Source organism: Eptatretus burgeri, chromosome 10 (assembly GCF_056783735.1).
Source record: "Eptatretus burgeri isolate ZD-2024b chromosome 10, Ebu_testis_v1, whole genome shotgun sequence".
NCBI classification, from domain to species: domain Eukaryota; kingdom Metazoa; phylum Chordata; class Myxini; order Myxiniformes; family Myxinidae; genus Eptatretus; species Eptatretus burgeri.
The window spans coordinates 65,989,682-66,007,168 of record NC_140970.1 but is presented as its reverse complement, the minus strand read 5'-3'; the positions used below and the strand labels follow the sequence as shown (position 1 = coordinate 66,007,168).

The 17,487-nt window shown below is 42.0% G+C and overlaps 1 protein-coding gene across 5 annotated transcripts in view; it reads right to left on the bottom strand.

Annotated features, from left to right (window-relative positions):
• Positions 1-2,710: 2,710 nt before the first annotated feature.
• The window catches only part of SGPP2 (sphingosine-1-phosphate phosphatase 2), a 44,301-nt gene continuing 29,524 nt past the window's right edge, over positions 2,711-17,487 (bottom strand). For all 5 annotated transcript variants that reach the window (XM_085898760.1, XM_085898759.1, XM_085898762.1 and 2 more), the window contains 4 exons: positions 13,112-13,291; positions 11,221-11,310; positions 5,262-5,630; positions 2,711-3,134 (listed from right to left, as the gene is read on the bottom strand). In XM_085898760.1, coding sequence (XP_085754886.1) covers positions 2,955-3,134; positions 5,262-5,630; positions 11,221-11,310; positions 13,112-13,291 — 819 coding nt within the window. In that variant the 3' untranslated portion in view covers positions 2,711-2,954. The remainder of the gene's footprint in view (positions 3,135-5,261; positions 5,631-11,220; positions 11,311-13,111; positions 13,292-17,487) is intronic.

The following is a 17,487-nucleotide window of genomic DNA, read 5'->3' as shown; positions in this document are numbered from 1 at the left end:
GAGCTTCACCGATACCGATACGAGGAACATCTACCCGTCACTTCACTGATGGGTTTAATCAAACGACGTCATGTTGTACTTCACCAACATATTCTATGTCTATCTGCAAATCTCAAAGAGGATGTAAAATGCAGTGAAACAAGTGAAAAAATTGATCTTTTTTCAACACGTTGTTGTTGTTGCTGCCGTGGAGGCTGTGGTTGTTTGTGTGCTCCTTACATGTACTTTTATATTTTATTCTATTGCTTAGAGAAGTATTACAATATATAATTTTGTGTGTTCCTTCTGTGTCCTTCTAAAATCTAAAAGGTTCCTGCTGTTGTAGAAAACAAACAAATAAATAAATAATGTGAGTTCCCTTACAAGGAACTTCAGTGCAGTAAGTGACCATCATGCCCATTTGTCCATGCTCTATCCTGTTTGAAATGTTAAGGGTCAAGCAAGAAAAGCAGCACATACCATTTTTAGTCTTTGGTACGACTCGGCCAGGGTGCAAACCACCGACCTCCCAGGCTCAGAGGGGATGCACCAATCGTTATGCTACCAAGGCTGGTTCGAACAGCTGCCTAAATCAAATATTACCGTTACAACCACTGCATTAAGCTCCCATTCAATCCTGGTTAAAGGGCTTTTAAAAGAAGAATCTTCAAGATTAAACGGACACAAATAAAAAAAAAACGGGACAAAAAAAAAATTGTTTCAAATAAATAAATTAGTTTTCCAACGATACCATGTTTATTATCCCACAACAGCAGAAACCCTTCGGAATGAACCACGACACACAGATGGACAGACGCTTCTCCTTTTAGTCATAGATTTTGTATCTCAAATTGGAAAAAGCATCATGGTTCTAGTTTCAATTTGGGCTCGCAAGATTGCCTAGAGGTAGGCACACTCACTTCTGAGACATCTAGCCTGGGTTTGAATCCCGACCCAGCTATAAAGTGTCATCCTGGTGTTTCACAGGCAGGGCGATTCATGAATGTGTGTACCGTCCCTTATGGACGGTCAACCAGCATATGGGCGTATTGTCTGTTCTCTGTTGTCATTAGTTGGTGGACGTTAAAGATCCCATGGTGTCCTTCGCGAAGAGTAGGCAAGCCATTGCCGGCACCATGAACAAACTACAAATTCCTACCCTGACTACTTCGCTGAGCGACATGCCTGGCCAGGCTGTTCATGAAAGTTCCTTGGACCAGCCCCACAAGAACGTGGGAATAATTGTGGCTGTTAAAGGCCCAGTCACACCTTGACGTTTTAGCCAGCAATGGCAACGTATCAAAATGTATGTAAAACGCTGGCTTACGCTGAACTTTTGATGTTTTTTTTCAAAAAGATTCGGACGTATTCATAACGAGTTGGTCGTATGTATAACATATTAGTAACGGACACAGAACGTTTCGTTGTCTTATTGATAACTTATACCAACAAATGCTTAGCCTGTTGTCGGCATTCACAACCGATGCCCAATGATAGTCTAACTTATGCATAGCACGCTGCACGTATCGCCGACGATCACGTGGCGTAGCCTATTAAACGGCTGCCGCACAATGATTCAAATCATAACCGCCGGAGAAATGGAAGTGTCAACATCGCAGTCACACCTTGGCGATCTTGTCAGCATATGCCGACCTCTGAAAAATGCGTCTAAAACGCTGGCGCGGGTCAAATACGTTATGGGTAAGTTTGGTATACATGAATAGAACGCTAAAGTACACTATCATTCGGCGTAGTAAGTGGAGTAAGTCTTGTACTTTTAACCGTGTTAAACATTTTACGACGTACTTGACGTATGTCTCATACGTTCCGCATGTGATGGGAATAAGTTGTATGCACGATATGCGATCGTTGGCACACGTCGACAAAAGTTACTCATAAGTCGAAACACGTCAATGTAATGGTTAGCGTCAGTGTTCCAGACTCCCTGGTTTTATTTATTTATGTTTCTTCGGTATGACGGTCATGGTGACACTTCGATTTCTAGTGCGGTTATAATATAATATAATTAATAGGCTGCCGCTCAACGATTTGAATCATAACCGCACTAGAAATCGAAGTGTCACCATGACCGTCATACCGAAGAAAAAAACAAAAAAACAAAAAAAAACAAAAAAAAAACAGGGAGTCTGGAACACTAACGCTAACCATTACCTCGATGCGTTTCGACTTATGAGTACCTTACAAGTAACGTATGTCGACGTGTGTCAACGATCATGTAACGTGCCTACAACACGTTACTCATGGGTTAGAAATAAGTTTCGGGTACGCTAAACATTACCTCAACGTGTTTCGACTTATGATTAACTTACAAGTAACGTGTATCGACGTGTGTCAATGACCGCATAACGTGCCTACAACTTATGGCCAACGTAGCGGAACTTGAGTCACACGCTGGCATAAGTCGTAAAATTTCAAGCATGCTAAAATTTGAGGACAACCGCAAAGTACAACAATGAAAGCCAGTGTACTACGATGTATGGCAGTGCTTTTCAGCGTGCTCTCTATGTTTCCAAAACTTACCCATAACGTATTCGACGTGTGCCAGCGTTTTAGACAAATTTTTCAAAAATCGGCATAAGCTGGCTAAAACGTCAAGGTGTGACTGGGCCTTAATCAAGAAGACTAAGAATTTCCAGATTCAATTAATTATGCAACTCATTCATTAAAAAAAGTATTTAAAACCTAGTTGAAGCATGGGGGTGATTCAATAGTTGATGTACTTCTTGATTGGCTTTTATTACACTGAACATACGCAATATGGTATCAGATGGTCAAAAAAACCCCAACAATCTGATATCCATGATATTATCTTAAAACAGGCACAATCTTATTATCATCTGGTATTAAAAGAAAATATTTCTTTCTTTTTCACTCCAATTTTTTTTTTGTTGTGCTGTGATGCACAATTGTCTCACGGTAATGACTATTTTACAGAATTAAGTTTACAATGCAATTTAGTCTAAACCAATATAGTGGAAAAGCAGAGGGCCCCCAAAGAAACCAGATACTCCTACGATTGAGTAGGTGGCAAACTTATAGGGAACTTCAACCCACAGGTCCTTTCGAGCTTCTGTGTCTGTTGGGGACACACCCATCACTTGACACACAATGGAGAGCACAAGTGTTTTGGACAGCTGCAAAGTAAAAGCAAAGAGATTATCAACACATCCACGATTATTTACTGTACTGAGTTTATGCCATAAGAGTGTGGTTGTTAAAGGGGAACTCAAACGCTGAGACCACCTCAATGCTAATCTATCCCTTGATAGCCCACAAAATAGATATCATGTGTCTTTTTCCGATTTCCAATTTATAAAGTCGGTAATTTTGCAATTAGAAGTCGAACTTCCAACTTCTTCTTCTTCATGCATAGCCATGACGTCACACCTGGAAGTTGACCTCCAGATTCATATTGTCTCTGGATTACATTGTGATACGATTTAACTCAAATTGCGAATAATTTTCGATTTTCCACAAATATGCCGAGTTGATGCGTCCTTGGTTGTTGAAGTAATACAAGTGAAGGCGGTTTCATGCTACAGAAATGGTCAAAGATCTGAGGGTTGCCAGAAATTGTATGAGGTGGTTTCGAAATAAACATGTGTGGATCGGGCAGAGGAAATGTCTTTGTGCTCAGAACATTTTACAGAGCACTGTTATGAAGCAACACAGATGGCTCGATCTTGTGGTTATCCGCCATTATTGAGAAAGGATGTCATCCCCACGATTAAGTGGAAGAAACAGCCGTTGCTCAAAACTAAGACCATCTCTACCGAGCTACCAGCACATGTACACAGGTGATTTGAGTGGTGAATCAAACACCTGTGATGGCCTGTTGGTGACCGATCTCACCTCATGAGATGTGCTGGCTAAGATGTGCTCACTGCCCCATAAATCATCACCCTAACAATACCTACCACCATCCCCCCATGCCCCCATCAACCATCACCCTCACAATCCCCACACCCTCCTCGACTATCCCCCCACAACCCCCCCAGCAATCATGCCGCCCCACAATATCACCCTCACCATCCATCAACAATCACCCTCACAATACCCACCACCACCCCACACCCTCCTCTACTTTCTCCCCACAAACCCCCATCAACCATAACCCCCACAATACCACACCACCCTCACCATCCCCCCACAATCCCCTATCAACCATCACCCTAACAATAGCCACCACCACCACACATCCTCCTCCCCCCAGCACCATTCCCACATCTACTGGGGCAGGACATTAACATGGCAAGGACACGGCGCAGACAAGGGACAGACATAACACGGTACGGACATAACAGGACATGACACTGACACAACACGGTACGACCAGACACAAATGGTGTCCTGGGAAAGTATGAAACAGGATGATCCCGCAACATACAGGCCACCTGGTCAGCCTGCAATGGTGGAACAAAGCACGAGTCACCCATTTTGTCGGTGGTGTCCGAGTGTGCCTGGGTGGTGTCGGCTGTCGGGTGATGATGGGTATTTTTGCCGGAGTAATATAACCGATTTATCAATGAATACAAAATCCCTCATAAACTGTTAATTGAACAGAAAAACGAAACCTATCAATCAGTAGTAAACATGCGACCAGCGTTTTCATCTTTTCCAACACCTCCATTGTCGCCATCTTCATCTGAATCACTCAAAATGATCCGGCTCCATAATTCCCCCAAAAGCGTTTCTCTCACTAATTTTGTCTCCAATAGAGTCTTCAAAATCCCACTTCTCAGTTTCATCATTCTGAGAACTTTCAGAGTTGCTGATGATGGTGGAATCAGTATCGGAATCTGAGCTCGAAACACATTACATGGTTTCTCTATGTAAGCCGCCATTTGGATCAAGGTGGGTTCCAGGTGTGACGTCGCTGGCGAAAATTGAAAATGGACACACTCGGGCTTTTTTGACACTGTGATTGACACAGAAAATTCAAACTTCTTTTTCCTTCAAATTAGACGGTGATAAATGATTTTCAATGGTTTCAGAATAAATTAAAAAAAAAATTGCGCTTGGGTTCCCCTTTAAGCACACATGAAGGGATCATAAATTCCGAAAACATACTGCCAGGATATGGACTCGTTTTCACAAATGCAAAAATTATGACAGAACATCAACGATGCTTATAAACTACTCTTATCATTAAACTTCAACCATGAACAGTGACAATTGAATAGGGGCAGAACATTATACAAGTAGTTATCAACATGGGTGAAAGGAGGTGGACTATTTTGCAATCCAACATGATTACTTACCTGGCGAGTGATAACCACAAGGGAAACACCTACAAGGTATCGAGACATCATGTTTCTTATCAAACCGAGGGTAATGGATGGCAATTCAAAAGGTAGGTTCTCTTTGGGTACATCTTGAGTCAAGCTAAACTGGTAGCACAACCAACTGGCGATTGTACTCCCTGCCCAGGCACCCATGATGATCGTGGTGTCTCCTCGTGTGGTGCTCCAAGGATTCATTTCTGGATAGTGGATGCACAGTAAGAAGGGTCCACATAAGGCCAAGGCAGGGGTCAGATTGCTGTGAATAATCAGTGAGTCCATGGTGTCCCAAAAGGGAAAGCTGATGGCAAGCAGAACGGCTGTCAATACCACTCCGCAAATGACATCCTACAGAAACAAAAAAGAGAAACATGGTGATTAATAATTATTCTAATAAAAAACCTGAAGATGTATATGCCCAAATAATAAAAATAAATAAATAAATAAATCGGTAACATCATATATTTTGGCGATATGATTGCCTGGCTTCGAGGCAAAGGTGGCACTTGTGCTATTTGCTTGGTTGTGGGGGTGACACCAGCTTGTCATTTGAAAGGTTGTGGGTTCAAATCAAGCTCAATGAATTTTTGTTAAGGACTTAGATTAAGTTTCTACAACCTAAGTTTACCATGTTGCTATTACAACTCAGGGGGGTTGGTAGGATGGCTTAGAGGTACACACACTCACCTCTAAGCTGTGGAGCCTGGGTTTAAATCTTGACCCAGCTATAAACTGTCATCCTGGTGTGTCAAACGTTGGGTGATTAATCAATGTGTTTGTCGTCCCTTGGATGGACGTTAAGCGGGCATCCCATCTGCCCGCATTAGTTGGTGGACGTTAATAATCCCACAGTGTCCTTCGCAAAGACTGGGCGAGCTATTGCTGGCACCATGAACAAATTCCTGCCCTAACTACTGCCAGGAAGACAATGGAAAACCACCCAGCATAACCTTTGCTTGGGAAGCTGCTTCGGCGGCACCAACACTCTGTGCATTAGCCGCTCCAAAAAAAAAACTCTTACCTATAACTATGGGACAACTAATAAGTGTATCATAAATCATACCAAGTCAAATTATATGGTTACCCAGGCATGCACAAATTATTTAAGTGCATTGTACAAATAATCACAGTGACAGTGAACACAGTACGAATCCAAATGGGAATGACCAATGTGGGTTCATGACTCCAAAGTAATAAAGGAGTGTCCACTGGAAATGAGCCTGAGAGGAGATGCCAAGTCACTCAAGGTGGAAAGGAGGAAGGGATCCGTTTCCTAATGGTAAGGAGCCAGATTTTGTGGTTCCTGATGGTGCCTCCCTCAGGTGGAGTGGTGTGCATTCAGGAGGTAAAATCCTCATATGTTTCGTGATGCACATCACCTCGAGGGGGCAGCATACAAAGGAAGCCACAGAACCATACTTTATATTTTAAAACATTGAAACAAATCACAAGTATTTTTTTGGCTTAGAGCAGGCTAACATTGCAGCCACTGCTCACTGCTTCCCCAGTGAGGTCTTTTGCAACTTTATATAAACAAGACCTTCCCATCGTCGATTTTTAGGGGCCACATTGTTCAGGGAATGCATCATCCCAGCTGACCCCTCAAAATTGTGGAATGGAATGTATAGTAAGGACAACACAAATGGTATCCCATTACAGCCATTGCTGCACGATTTGTGACCAATAAATGTTGTCTGCCACACGAGTGCATTGTCTATTGCCTCCCAACAGCATTGAGGGGGACATGGTTTTGTGGTTGGGAATAAAGATGATGCGCTTTACTGCGACCGCCAGGGGGATGTCTCGCAGCGTGAATCAAGCTGAATGGGAAATGGTTCATGCTGAGAAAATAGCAAACTGCACACATTTCATCCTTATTAGAGCTCATCAGAAGAGCATAATGCTTAAAATCGTCTGCTTGGGCTGAACTTTCAGAATTAAAGTTGGTAACACCCCATAGCTTTGTGTAGTTTTCCAACTCGCAGCATAACACATGACCGCTTGTGGTTTGGCTGCCTCACACATTATAAATTCCATTGCTTCGTGCTGTACCATGTGGTGGTCCGGTCACATCGAAAACGTGTGGTGCGTAATATATATATATATATATATATATATATATATATATATATATATATATATATATATATATATATATATATAGTAAATAATATGAGTAAGACCCACGGAACATCCCCGCAAAGTGAAATGTGACTACAAGTCCTCAACTCTCCCCCCCCCCCGGCAGAAACCCCACATATATATATATATATATATATATATATATATATATATATATATATATATATATATATATATATATATATATATATATATATATATATATATATATATATATATATATATATATATATACGCACGCACACGCACGCACACACACATCGTTATATTTGGTGGGGGGGGGGCAGTAAGACAGAATTGAGGCTTTAGTATGGTCCTTGTGCTTGTGTAGGCATTCGAGGCATTATTTGTATTCATCTATGTTTGCAGTGAAGTTGGCTGATACATAGCCCTCATGGGATGGACTTGGCCCATATTTGGGCTAATAAGGGTGAGAATGTCTTGTTAGATGTCACCCCCCCCAGGCCCCCTTCCTTTCCCCATCCCAACTGTATCAGGAGGCTGGACCGAGGCTCTAGTCTCAAATGGTGGCCCCACCTCAAGATGTCGCTACCACATAACATTGTTGCAGGGAGGCAACTGCATCAGGAGCAGCGATTGGCTCTCCTGTGCACCTGCCTTGCACCTGCCTCGTGATTGGTCCCCCCCATTGGTTTCAAGGGCCCTCTACTTCCTGTAGATATTCCTAGACAGCTGCTTCCATTTGCCAGGGCTATCAAGTTAGTGGTTAGACGATGCCCCAGAGTGGGAAGGACATGACATTGATTGAGGATGGGATCATTGGGGGCTGACAAAAGCAGTCATACTGGTGTTGAGGGGTGAGAGAGCTGGGAGTGGAGAGAAGACAGAGAGACAGAGAGACAGAGAGACAGAGAGACAGAGAGACAGAGAGACAGAGAGACAGAGAGACAGAGAGACAGAGAGACAGAGAGACAGAGAGACAGAGAGACAGAGAGACAGAGAGACAGAGAGACAGAGAGACAGAGAGACAGAGACACAGAGACACAGAGAGACAGAGAGACAGAGAGACAGAGACACAGAGAGACAGAGAGACAGAGAGACAGAGAGACAGAGACAGAGACAGAGACAGAGACAGAGACAGAGACAGAGACAGAGAGAGAGAGAGATCATGGGTTTTGGCCTTTGTTGTCTTGGGTCTTCACATTCTCGCCTCGGTCATGGTCTTCGGTTCCTGAACCTGTCACCCGTGCCTGCCGTACATCAAAGTCATCGTGCGGAACAGCAGCAGCTTTTCATGCCGCTGCCCTATGGGGAATTTCACTTGAAAACCTGGTCAGTTCCTGTGAGTGGAAGTTGTGCCTTACACCATTTTTCACCGTATAGTTTAGTGTTGTAATTATTTACTTGTTGTGTCTTTGGCTGGGATTTCGTTCCTGATTCGTCTCGTGCTTTAATAAAGGGTATTTATTTCCAAGGTCCGTATGTGTGAGTGTGCCATTTGTCATGCATGCAAACTATTTTGGTATCGGGGCTTTTACCTGGTGGGTTAAATTAGGTTAATTATCCAGATTTATTACCGATGGGGTTTAGATCTGATTTCGCATGTGAGCGCATTGTCCACTCGGTTGTGTTATAATGAAAGATTCGGCCTCACACTGGCCATTCGTGTTTAGCAGTTCCTTTCTCAGTACACGTGACAATATATATATATTATGTTATATTATATTATAATAAATTATACGAGCAGGACCCACGCAAAATCCCCACAAAGTGAAATGTGACTTCAAGTCCTCAACTATTCCCCCCCCTCCCTCACCATCAGAAACCCCAATTTATCAACCCCCCTTCCCAAATGCCAAGTCCTTAACCTCCACCTCCCAAACCCAAGCCCTCACCCTCCACCTTCCAACCCCAACCTGTTAATCCCCTCCCCACTTCAAGCCTTCAAACCCTCTCCCCACCCCCTCCAAACCACAGCTCCTCAACCCCTCACCCACAAAAACTCCTCAATCCCCCCCCCCACCAAAACCTCAACCTTCCCCACCAACTCTGTCCCATCTTTGCTCTCCCCTCCCTCCCAACCCCAACAAAGTCCTCCACTCCTTCTGCTCATAAAAGCAAACAGGCATTCCCACATCCAGACAGTGGAAAAGTTAAGGCTTTCCTCTCCCCTATCATGCTCTCACAAACTTCACAGAAACCCGTCACGATCACATGTCCAACTCACAATCACACGAGATATGTGGCAACCCCATGGAATCGCAACTCTCAAGTGACCATGAGCAGGCTAATTGTGTCAATAAACACCCCAAAACCAATTATCTTCTTCCTGATGCATATATACAGATTGTTAAAAGTAATTAATGACGGACGTTTTCTTTCACAATGTCGTGCGATTCCTGGAAGTTCTCGGACAAACACATGGGTGTTGTGGTCCCTGATCGAGTCGTTTAAAAGAAAATACCAGAGTTGGAAATCATAGAAAGTACCCGCGGAACCTCCGTGGTAAAAACCCTGCTTGAGAGAATGCCGCATAGTTATTTGGGTGGTGTATCGACAACAGACCACTGTTTCCATTGCTGAAGCCTATCTTCACAGGCCCATGATGCCTATTAGCTCAAAAATATTTTGACTGTCACTTTGGCTGTTTTACATTGAACGGAAAACTTATAAGAAGGGCATGGCAATTGTGAATAAGACAGCTCCGAATAGGATGTCGTTGGCTTCGCATATCACCAAAATGGTGACCGTGTGATTTTTCATCAGGTTGAAATTGTGGGTTGGAGTCAGGCAAGCTGTCCAACCAATGGGTGGAACGGAATGTAACACAGATGCACGGACAGACGAACAAGCGTATTATGTAAGATTATATTGTATACTAGATGACCCGTGAACCCCCCGTTGGGTTCCCTTTGTGACAGCAGTTGATTAAAAAAATCATTTCATTAAAAAAAAAAAAGAACAAAAGATAGCTCCAGCGAACTATACCGCTGAGGTTGTTTGCATTGATCAAATTCTCCCGAAGAGTACTTGACTGAATCGGGAATTGATTTTAAAATAATTTTTTCGTTACCTGATTTGAACAAAACTTGATACTGCACACCGCAGGAGAATGGTGAGTAAAGTGGGCCAATTTTTTTTGCACTATCGTGTACCGTTTTGGCTGTATTTCGGGAACATACATACATACATACATACATGATGAGAGTTTTAGTAATATATAGATAGATAGATGGTTGGCAGCCTTGAGGTAGGCCCTCTAAGCTGTCTGACTTAGGTTTGAATCTCGACTCAGCTTTAAACTGTCATCATGTTGTTCCTCATGTAGGGTGAGGTATCAATGTGTGCATTGTCACCTGAATGAACGTTAAATTGAGTGTCCCATCTGCATTACGTTATGGATGTTAAGGATCCCATGGTGTCTTTCGTGAGCAGTCGGGGAGTTATTACCGACATCCTGGCTGATTTCCAAATCCCTGCCAGATTTGGGGCATTTGTTTTATTCTCGCCAGCACAGAACAATACTGTCCATGCATATACAAAAATCTATCATTGTCTCATACACGTTATCATAATACTGATTGCAAGTTCCCTTGAGCATGCACCCATATTTCATCTGAAGATTTGCCATATATGGAAGTTAAAAGTTCCTTAATCTGAGCACACACAAAAATCAGAAAATTATTTCTATACAAAATGACGTCATGCAATGTCAGATCAATTATCATCCATTAATCTTTGAGTACTGAAGCTGCCAATGAACTGGGCTTAAATCCAAACCAAAGTCCAAATTGTTCTTGGAGTTTAAGAATTCCACAATTGTTTATATAAATACCAGGACGCTGTGCATTCCAGTGTACAAACGACTCAGTGAGACGAGCACACACAGCAAAAGAGCAACCATCACTCCAAACTCCAACGGGTACTGCGCAGACAAGAATGTATAAAGTTCCACCTGTTATTACATCAAGAAAACATTGCACTGAAAAAAAATCAATCAATAATTTTGCTCTGAGTACATCATCAAATCCTGAAACAGCAATAAGTCTCTGTGTCTCAGCGAAAGTAAGACAAGTGTGCTCATACATTTTCACTTTGTTGTCGTACAATTTTTAAGAGTTCATAAGTGATCACGGACCTTAAGCATTATTCATTGTCAGACTGTTACATGATATCATCAGACAGTTATATTATCATTCAGGACAGATAGATTCTGCTGCAATACCTCCCAAAAAAATATTTTAAATTTCCAATTCTGATCCGATGACATGTCTCGGTGATCGGCTTATTGTGGATTCATCGACAAGAAACAATGTCACTTAAACATATACAAGGTTGTAGCATTTATATGTGATACATTTGTCACGTATATTTTTTTTTTTAAAGAAATATCTGTATAAATAATTATTTATTTTTGTGCCTTACGGGTCAAGCTCTGCAGATGAGGATGATGGAGAATTATTGCATGCCAACGTGGATTAAAATTGTAGAACTCTATATTAAATCGGGGTCTGTTATTGCACCTCAACGAGCATTCAGGAGGGAATTCCCATGCAGAAATGCCCAGCGTCTTAACACCATTCTCTCTTTCGTCAGAAAATTTTATGAAGATGGAAGTATGCATTCATCTAAGCATGTGAGACGTCATACGGTGAGGACACAAGAGACGATTGCTGCCGTTGCTGCAGCAATTGCCCGAAGTCGATCCAATGCCTTTCAGCAGAAAGTGTTGTTCGCCCAAGAAGTCTCGGACGTATACTCCACAAAGATCTTCACCGATGGCCATACAAAATCCAAGTTGTTCAGAAACTTGACAATGCTGAATTTGGAAAGAATCAGATTTTTTTGTCGTTGGTTACTTGACAGATTTGAAGAAGGTGGCAATTTCATAAACTGTTTGTTAATGACAGATGAAGCCCATTTCGATCTTACTGGTGGTGCAAACAAACAGAACTGCAGGTTCTGGGCTGAGAAAAATCCCAGAGTTACATCAAAGAAGGCTTCGCCCTGTGAAGGTCTCGGTGTGGTGTGCTATAGCTGCAGGATGCATTATTGGGACATATTTCTTCGAAGAGAATAAAGTGATTGTGACAGTAAACTCTGAACGCTACCTGGATATGTTGCAGAACTTTCTTATTTCTGAATTGCAGCATAGAAATAGAGTGTTCACAGAAACATGGTTTCAACAAGATGGAGCAACATGCTGTACTGCAAGAATTGTTATGCAATTTCTAAGGCACCAGTTTGGGAAAAAAAGACGATCTCTCGGTTTGGGAAGGTTTTATGGCCACTCCGATCCTCAGACTTGACCCCAATGGATTTCTTCTTCTGGGGATTTTTGATGAGCCAGGTTTACAGGACATCCCACACGTGCAGATGAACTTAACATGGGGATCACTGAAGCCATCACCTCTATCGATAATGACACATTGAAAGCAGCCATGGACAATGTACTGGTTGAATGGAGGGAGTGCATCAATTGTAATGGACAGCATTTAAAAGATGTGATTTTAAAGAAGTAGACCTGGGTTATGTATACTACTGTGATGTCACACAATCTCCCACACTGTACTTCATGTTATTATCATAAAACTTGATTTACTTTGTTCAGTCTTGTTTCATTACAGAAATAAATGTGTCAGCTATGAATGCCTCACTAAGTATTTAGGAAAAACAATTATATTGTCATGGTTAATCTCAAACTCTGGCTGTCTAAGTGGCTTCACATGGTAGCGATCCATGGTGGTAAGAAGGAAGGCGAAAGGGATGGCAGTCGCAGCCATGGCGTGCGTTGAAGGCATGCCATATTCAGCTTCGACCCTTGTCTCGAGCCGTAACACAGGGGGAGATGGTGGACGGGGCCAGCGGATCTTGTCTTTCAAAACTTGGCCGAGGTACATGACCACCTACACCCCATTAAAAAAAATAACATTAAAAAAATGTATCATCATTGCAACCATGGTTACAGAATTATAAAACAAATGCTGTATCTCTTATAAATTGGTCACTGAAACTTATTTGCTCGAACCATCCTTAGACGAAGGCAAAACTATGTTCCACATCTCCGTTTCCATTGAAAATGCTCTATTATTCTCGATTTAAGCTGCCGGTGAATTAAGCACTAATATGGGCAAATTGGAACTGAACGTTGAACTAGATGAGTTAAAATAAATGGGGGAGGGGGGGTGGTGGGGCAAGTATAACATTTTGGTGCAACAAACCAGTGCTCAGGATGTATCTGTTCATTATAATTAAACTCCATTGTACTACAATTTCAGCAATCAATATAAGATTGCAGCAGAGCTTATGGTAAATAATGGGAGCTTACATTAATACGGAATATCTATCAGGGTTTAATATTCTCCACCCCCAAGCTTACCAGCCTTGTCTGAACTACAATAAATCCATTGACTTTCCAATATGACATTATGCATTGCTTTTCTGTGGGTTAGGTGTGGGGTGGGGGAAGGGGTGTGGGGTGGGGGAAGGGGTGTGGGCTGGTAAGAAAAAAAGTGTGGACGAGATACTCATTGTAGTTGAAGACATGCCAAAGTTGTGTGTGTGTGTGTGTGTGTGTGTGTGTGTGTGTGTGTGTGTGTGTGTGTGTGTGTGTGTGTGTGTGTGTGTGTGTGTGTGTGTGTGTGTGTGTGTGTGTGTGTGTGTGTGTGTGTGTGTGTGTGTGTGTGTATATGTATAAATGATATGTATGTATATTTACACCCACACCCACACACACCTTCCTGCAGAGTTAATGCTACCTCTTTACCTCTGCCACCAAAGGGGAAGGAGGTTATGTTTTCACCCCTTTCTGTCTGCTTGTTAATTGCCGGAATCCTTCGGATTTCGGCAATTATGTTGGTCAGTTGTGTGTGTCATTCTGTGTGTCTGTCTGTCTGTCTGTCTATCTGTTTCTTTGTGTGTGTTGTTTACCCTGTAGCAGCCACACCGTTTCAACGATCATGATCAAACTGGGTACAGACGTCGGCCATGGTCCAACTTAGACACTTGTTGTTGGTGAATCTAGGTCAAAGGTCAAGGTCACCGAAAAACCAAAATTATTTTCGCGATAACGTTCGCTAAAATGGTCATATCGACTTCAAACCAAAATCCAAAATGTGCATCTTCCAATACTGCATCCAACCATATGTCTCATTGGGGTGTCACACCAACACCCTTCTTAGCGGTCGGGGGTCGAATGTCACGGGTGGTCGGGTCAAAAATTTCAAATTGCGATAAAAATGCCATTTCAAGTCCGATTGACTTCCAAGTTATGATCATGACCAAGCTAAGTGCTATAACTCATTAAACAGTAGCACTATCGACTTATAAGAACCAAATTGATTTCCAGGTTTTTGTTTTTTCAGAGATCATGGAGATATGACAAAGTTATTCCGGCAATTCCTTGCTCAACGAGCAATTTCATTTGTCTGTTTGTGTGCAGGATATCTCAAAAAGTTGCAGACGGATTCGGACGAAACTTGGTGGACATGTTGGCCGTGTGACAAGAAAGACTCGATTCAATTTTGGTGAAGATCCAAATCCAGATCTGAATCTGATAATTTTGTCAGCAATTATTCACCATTAAGAGATAGTGCTAAACCGATATATAGAATGATATTTCAAAAATTTATTGGGCCTGATATGTGTTCATGGATCAGGCATTATGTGGGAGAGGTATGCGCTCCACCAAGTGACCTTCTCGTTCAAACTTCAACATTTGCTTAAAATAAACATTCGTGAAATATTATGTGTATACAGTATACACCGAGTCCTTATTGGAGTCCAAAATCTAAAGTCCAATTCCACTTTTTATTTCAGAAGTTTGCTCAATTTTGACAGTATTCATAAATATACCGAACTATATTTATTCAAGATTAATCTTCAATTAAAGCACAGTGATAATCTTGGAGGGAACGAGGTCGCCCGGGATGACATCGACATGTACCAGGTTGCTGGTCTATGTGGATGCGGTGCTATGGCAGTACAGTTCCATTCTAAATCACTCATCCTGAAAGGAAATAAATCCTTGCTATCGTTTTCATCTAAGTTTACATGTCTACTGAAGATCTCACATTCCACTTGGTGTTATTGTCCAAGAGATAAGCATTGGTACCAAGCATCTGCTCGTTTGTTTCGGTCCCAATAAAGATGATGCGAGCTTGGGAGCTGATGAGCTGGAGTTTATCTGACATGCGGAGTATGATATGAATGGGTTGTTCAACCATCTCTCCTTTCGACATGCTAGATCTCAGGCTGCCCTTGATGATTCTGTTGAAGCATCCAATGCCACCATTTGGTTGTGGGATGAATCATGACATGGGATGGTCTTGTTTTCCATGCCTTGCTAGTAACTCAGACAACTGATTGTAAACAAACTACAAACCATTATCCATAATGATAGTTTCAGGCAACCCCACTTTGTGAACACCTTGTCTAAGAGTTGATGACTGAGGTAGTAGTGACAGAGTTAGTAGGTGCTATTTCAGGCCAATTGATGTGAAGGTTATTCCCAACAACAAAAAACTGTTTTTTGCTCAGGGTTACTTGCACCTCTTCAAAAATGGACACATGAAGCTGCTGCCATGGTATCTTGTGGCCATGGGGTTGGCTGTCGAGTTGCAGGAGGCAGTTTGGCTGATTTCTCACTCAGCAAACAGGCTTCACAATTGCTGATGAACTCTCCTATGCTGTGATCTATGGCTCGCCACTCAATTGCATAATGACACCGTTGCCAACACCTGAATGTCTTTTGTGGGCCAGATACAAAATGCTATGTTGCAGTACTTTTGGGACAACTCCTTGAGTTCTGTGTGCAATACAGTTGCCATCAAAAATAGCTCATTGTGCACTCTGTGAAATGGGACAAGTTCATCAGATATGTTGTGAGGCCATTCAGTTTTGAGGTACTGATACACCTTTTTAAGTATGCCGTCAGTCGCTGAATCACCTTTAACTTCCTCATGCGTTATGAAATTTGCTATTGCTCATGCAATCACTGCTACAATGTAATCCTCTATCTCACTAGTTGCTTTGCTGATCTTGTTGTCTGTGGTTATCGCTCTTCAAAGCATATCTGCTACTGTATTTGACTGCCCATTAGGTACTGATCAAAGTTATATTGATGGAGTCAGTCAGACCATTGATGAATGCATAAGAGTCTATGCTCTGAAACAGAGGTTGCTAGCAAAGTTGGCAAAGACTGATCTGTATGTTGTGTAAACCTTCTACCTTACAAATATAAATGTCACTGTTTGCAGGTGTAGATGCATGCTCATGCTTCACATTCACCTGTAGAGTATTTTTGCTCCGTCTCTGAGAGTGTGCGTGACGCGAATGCGATTGGGCATTAAAAACTGGGGATGTGTTGCAAAAGTACAGTTCACAGTTCCTAATGAAGAATTTGAAGCATCAGTTGTGACATATGTTTGGATCGAAGTGACAGAGAACTGGGGGAGATGCAATTATTTCCTAGAAAGAAACGCTTGTTGGTGCTTGATGGTCCACTGTCACCCCACATCTTTGTGCAGTAGTTTTTGAAGGGGCTCTGCATTCTCCACAGAGTTGGGTACAAACTTGAGTTAGACATTTGTAATACCCAGGACCGATGCCAATTCCTTCATGTTGGATGGTCGACGAAACACAACAACTGGTCCTTGGAAAATGGCTTGCATGCCCCAGGATCTGTACTTGTTTTTTTAGCTCCTTTGCATCTGCTTACATTGTCTTTTATCATCAGTGATTACTTTCAACCGTCATGTCAGTTTTTTCATTCCAAAAACCAACGGATAAATTACTATCTATGAAACCTGGTCGTCATCTCTTCATCTCCGTTTTCATTGTCTCGTGAGTGTGCAAAGCAGTAACTTAGCCATGTAATGCACATCAATGGAAATACATTTGAAAAAAAACTATTAAGCATCTCAAAATGCAAGGCCCCGTCTGAATCCCATTTGTACTCAAACTAAATTTGACGAAAACAACAGGTTAAAAAAAAGTTAAATTTATTAACTGGAATGGCACTCGTAGAGCGCATAGTCTTACCTCGTGGTTTCATTCTGAACAAAAATACCATTGTTAACTAAACACACGACTATTATGACCT